General features: G+C 46.7%; 1 protein-coding gene across 1 annotated transcript in view; it reads right to left on the reverse strand.

Moving 5' to 3' along the window:
* grin2cb (glutamate receptor, ionotropic, N-methyl D-aspartate 2Cb) overlaps positions 1-5,000 on the reverse strand; it is a 58,645-nt gene that overhangs the window by 47,672 nt on the left and 5,973 nt on the right. Inside the window, exon 2 of the mRNA XM_031565850.2 lies at positions 1,505-2,100. Within this exon, the coding sequence (XP_031421710.1) occupies positions 1,505-2,100 (596 nt within the window). The remainder of the gene's footprint in view (positions 1-1,504; positions 2,101-5,000) is intronic.

Raw genomic sequence — 5,000 nt, forward strand, 5'->3', positions numbered from 1 at the left:
GTAACTCTGAGAGGTGTGGGTGTGTGTGTGTAACTGGGTGTGTGTGTGTAACTGGGTGTGTTTGTGTAACTCTGAGAGGTGTGTGTGTGTAACTCCTAGTGGTTTGGGTGTGTAATTGTGAGAGGTTTGGGTGTGTAACTCTGAGAGGTTTGGGTGTGTAACTCTGAGACAGTCACTTGCTCTCCAGCAGAAACTTTCACAGGTCCAACCAATCAGGAAAGAACAGTGTCTCTGCAGCCAATGAAAGCACGCCGCACGCACGCCGCCGAAAGTGACCGCGGTGTCTCTAATGAGGCCGCCAGCTCCCAAGAGGAACGTCAAATTAACTGGGAATTCTGTAGAACCTCAGAATCTCATTACCTGTCAGATCAACTGACACATGGCAAGAGTCTGTTAGAGAAAGAGAAACGTGTGGTAAGGTCATCTGAAGGTCACATCTGAAGAGTGAAAGGAAGGAGTTCTGAGAAAAACCTAATTGGACATGAAAGAAATAAACCACAATTGGCCAGCAGAGACTGAAATGTTTTTAAAATGACAATTACTCTATTATATTAATATAATATTGGCTAATATTGACAATTACTCTATTATATAATATTGGCTAAATGTTTACTTTTATCACTTACGGTTACCATAACCACTTACTGTTATACTTGCACTGCTAATGTAACAAATACATCTCACAGGATGTCTTTTTGCTGCCATTACCAAATGGCCTTTTTTTGCATTACCATAACCTCACTTTAAAGAAAATGTATGCTGCTGTACGTGTATCTGTATGTTTATGTTTATATCTATATCTATATGTATATCTACGTATATGTAGGACATGTCTTGTCTTATCTGTTGTTGCGTGTGCACTTTATATGTTTCACCGTGGGAGAGTGGGAAACGTTTTATCGATTCCTTTGTATTTCTTAACATGCAAAGTAATTGACAATAAAGCTACTTTGACTTTGACTTTGACTACAGTGTGTTTTATGTGCACTGCAGATATAACCCTGGCCAGTGGCCGATCGGTGGTCCACACACTTCAGGTCAACACAGACCTAAATATAAGCCAGCTGGATGAAACATTGATGGAGGGAGAATGCTCCAATTACACCATCCCTGAAGTACCCACAGTCCTCCCCCACGAATCCTGTGGAACTCTGTCACTGCCAAAGATCTCTCACATCCACCACAGGCTCCAGCCAAACATCTCTCCACAGCTAGGAGGACACCGTTACCGGGCCACGCTCTCTATGACGTCACCGTTACCTGGCCACGCTCTTTAGGACGTCACCGTTACCTGGCCACGCTCTCTATGACGTCACCGTTACCTGGCCACGCTTTCTAGGAGGTCACCGTTACCTGGCCACGCTCTCTATGACGTCACCGTTACCTGGCCACGCTTTCTAGGAGGTCACCGTTACCTGGCCAAGCTCTCTAGTAGGACACCGTTACCTGGGGGGGGGTGGGGGTGGGGGTGGGATTGAGATGTTAACTGTTGTGTGTGACTCACCTGAAGAGGGTGTCGTTTAGATGAGGGGGGGCGGGGTTGCTGCAGTCGCGGTGGGCCTCGGGGACGAATCCGTGGCTGCGATAGAAGCTGTGCACGCCCTTCACCACGATGGCCACGCCCTCTCGCACGCGCTGCCGCAGGCTCCTCCTCCAGCGGTCCGCGATGACGCTGATGAGGCCCACGGGGAAGCTGGGTGGCGGTTCCGTCTCCGGGTTCCCCACCGCCAGGCTCGGAACCACCCAGATGTAGCCGGGCCCCATGAGCCCCACCTCGGCCGCCATGCGGAACAGGTACTGGGCCTCCTCGTGCGAGCAGTACACCAGCAGCACCTGGGCGTCCACCTGCTGCAGCAGCCGCCGCGACCGCACGTCATTGGCCCCCACCGCCATGTCGAAGCTCAGCACTTCCTGTAACTCCCACAGGAAGTAGGAAGTGTCGGTGAAGGAGCGGATGTAGTCCACGAAGGTGTGGTAGCCGGGATGCAGGCTGGTTATCACCACAAAGTTGCCCCAGTTGTACTCCTCCATGACCTTGAACATGGCATTGATCTGCTGCTCGATGGACGCTCCCATCTGAAGGAAGGTGGAGCCCTCTGCCTGTTTGGAGGAGAAGTGCAACAGTCATGGGCTTCTCTGCATACAGCTCTGCTTCTGGGACTGGCATGAAAACCATGCAGAAATGAATTACAGATACATCTTGTGTACTGAACACTGACTGCCTGGACTTATCTTGTCTTGTGATAGGATGGGATCTGCCACAACATCTTTATAGTCCTACCATGTTCTCTAGGCCTAAGTAGTGTGTGTGTGTGTGATAATGTTGAGTGTGTTGCATGCAGACAAGACTCAAGAGTGTGTCTTTTCAGGGATCAACTGTGTGTTATTCCAGATCTGAGCAGTGTATGACTCTCTAGCGCAACAGTGTGTCCTGTTCACCTTGCATCAGCAGTGACACACACACACACAAACACACACACACATACACACACACAGCACAGATAAATGGCTGCTATATTGATTTGCTCTCTGTGTTGGTGCCACACATAGAAACTTTGATTTATAGCTGCACACTCACCTACTCTCTTTCCTCTATACGTGTGTGTGTGTGTGTGTGTGTGTGTGTGTGTGTGTGTGAGCGTGTGTGTGTGAGTGTGTGTATGTGTGTGTGTGTGTGTATGTGTGCGTGCGTGAGTGTGTGTGTGTGTGTGTGTGTGTGTGTGTGTGTGTGTGTGTGTGTGTGTGTCTACATTTGAACTCTGCTGGCTCACAATCTGCCATGGCCTTTAGTGGGAAAGCACAGAAAAAGTATTTGAAACATCAATATAACAATGGATGCACTGTAACAGTATATACTGAATGACCTGATGTTGTTTTGATAAGAACATACTGAATGACCTGATGTTGTTTTGATAACAACATACTGTATGACCTGATGTTGTTTTGATAAGAACATACTGAATGACCTGATGTTGTTGTTTTGATAAGAACATACTGAATGACCTGATGTTGTTTTGATAAGAACATACTGAATGACCTGATGTTGTTGTTTTGATAAGAACATACTGAATGACCTGATGTTGTTTTGATAAGAACATACTGAATGACCTGATGTTGTTGTTTTGATAAGAACATACTGTATGACCTGATGTTGTTGTTTTGATAAGAACATACTGTATGACCTGATGTTGTTTTGATAAGAACATACTGAATGACCTGATGTTGTTGTTTTGATAAGAACATACTGAATGACCTGATGTTGTTTTGATAAGAACATACTGAATGACCTAATGTTGTTGTTTTGATGAGAACATACTGAATGACCTGATGTTGTTGTTTTGATAAGAACATACTGAATGTCCTGATGTTGTTTTGATAAGAACATACTGAATGACTTAATGAAGTTAAGGGGTTGATTTGAAGCTTAGATATTAAAGGTTAGCCCAATTGAGTTAACGGCCCGTGATGTGATGGTCTATACTGGCCTGAGTTACTGACTGTGCTTTCCATAAGGAGTATTTCTGATTCAGAGCAGTAGCAGTGCCATCCCCTGTGTGTGTGTGTGTGCGTGTGTGTGTGTGTGTGTGTGTGTGTGTGTGTGTGTGTGTGTGATGTGTGCTCAGCGCTGAATAAAACAGTCAGGGGGGGCAATTAAGACAGACTCGGGGGCTGGTTGTGGTGTGGGTTGGGGGGTTGGGGTCATAGGGAGGGGCGTCATAGGGAGGGGCGTCATAGGGGGGCTCCATTGCCTTGAGGTGACCCCCCCCCCCCCAGAAGAGAAGTGAGCGGCGAGTCGTCCTTCAGATAACTTCCTGAGTTGGAGTGAAAGTAGGCTAGATGAGGGGGGGAGTCAGGTGCTCAGGGAGACCCTATCAAGTCTTTCTCAAAGAGATGGAGCGAGAGAGTGAGGCAGAGAGAGAAAGAGAGAGAGAGAGTGATGAGAGAGAGAAAGAGGGAGCGAGAGAGTGAGGGAGCGAGAGAAGAGGGAGAGAGAGAAAGAGGGAGCGAGAGAGTGAGAGAGAGAGAAAGAGAGAGAGAGAGAGAGAGAGAGGGAGGGAGCGAGAGAGTGATGGAGAGAGTAAAAGAGAGAGAGGGAGCGAGAGACCGAGGGAGAGGGAGAGAGAGAACGAAGGAATAAAAAACAGTCCGAATTCCTGAGTGGCCAGCACTAACTCACTCACGGGTCAGACGGCTGCTCTTAAGCACTGTGTGTGTGTGTGTGTGTGTGTGTGTGTGTGTGTATGTGTGTGTGTGTGTGTGTGTTTAAGCACTGTGTGTGTGGGTGTGTGTGTTTACGTTTGTGTGTGTGTGATGTTATTTATACTAATGTGTGTGTGAGTGTGCGAATGTGGCTTGTTGTGTGCATATACATGTGCCTGTGTATGTGTGTGAGCATCTGTGTGTTTGATGTGTATGTATACAGTGTGCTGATGTGTGTGTATGTGTGTGTGTGTACATGTGTGTGTATGTCGGGTATGTGTGTGAATGTTCATGGTTGGTGGGGTTTGAAGTAAAAAGAAGCACTTCAGAATTGCTGGATCAGGAATCAACAGCAGGTTTGGCATTAATTAGTTTTGGCCTTTAGCAGCTATTTAATCTCATCAAATAGAAATAAACAGACACGGCAACACACAAAATAACCTTGAATTTTAAAACTTTAAAAATGACAGATTTTAGCGATTAGTCAACATTTGACAATCGTTTCTCTGGTTCTCTGGTGTGTGTGTGTGTGTGTGTTTGTGTCTGTGTGTGTGTGTGTGTGTGTGTGTGTGTGTATGTGCCGTCTGTGCAAGCACGGCAATCCAGACTATTCTCATTTGTTGTTCCACGTTGGTGGAACGAACTGCCTAGTACTACCAGAGCAGGGGCGTCCCTCTCTACATTCAAGAAGCTTTTGAAGACCCAACTCTTCAGAGAGCACCTCCTTTCTATAACTGGCACCTTGACTAGTGCGTAACTTGCACTTCAGCAGTTACATTCCTGCACTTCTTTTTCCTTTC

The sequence above is a fragment of the Clupea harengus genome, chromosome 1, assembly GCF_900700415.2.
Source record: "Clupea harengus chromosome 1, Ch_v2.0.2, whole genome shotgun sequence".
NCBI classification, from domain to species: Eukaryota; Metazoa; Chordata; class Actinopteri; order Clupeiformes; family Clupeidae; genus Clupea; species Clupea harengus.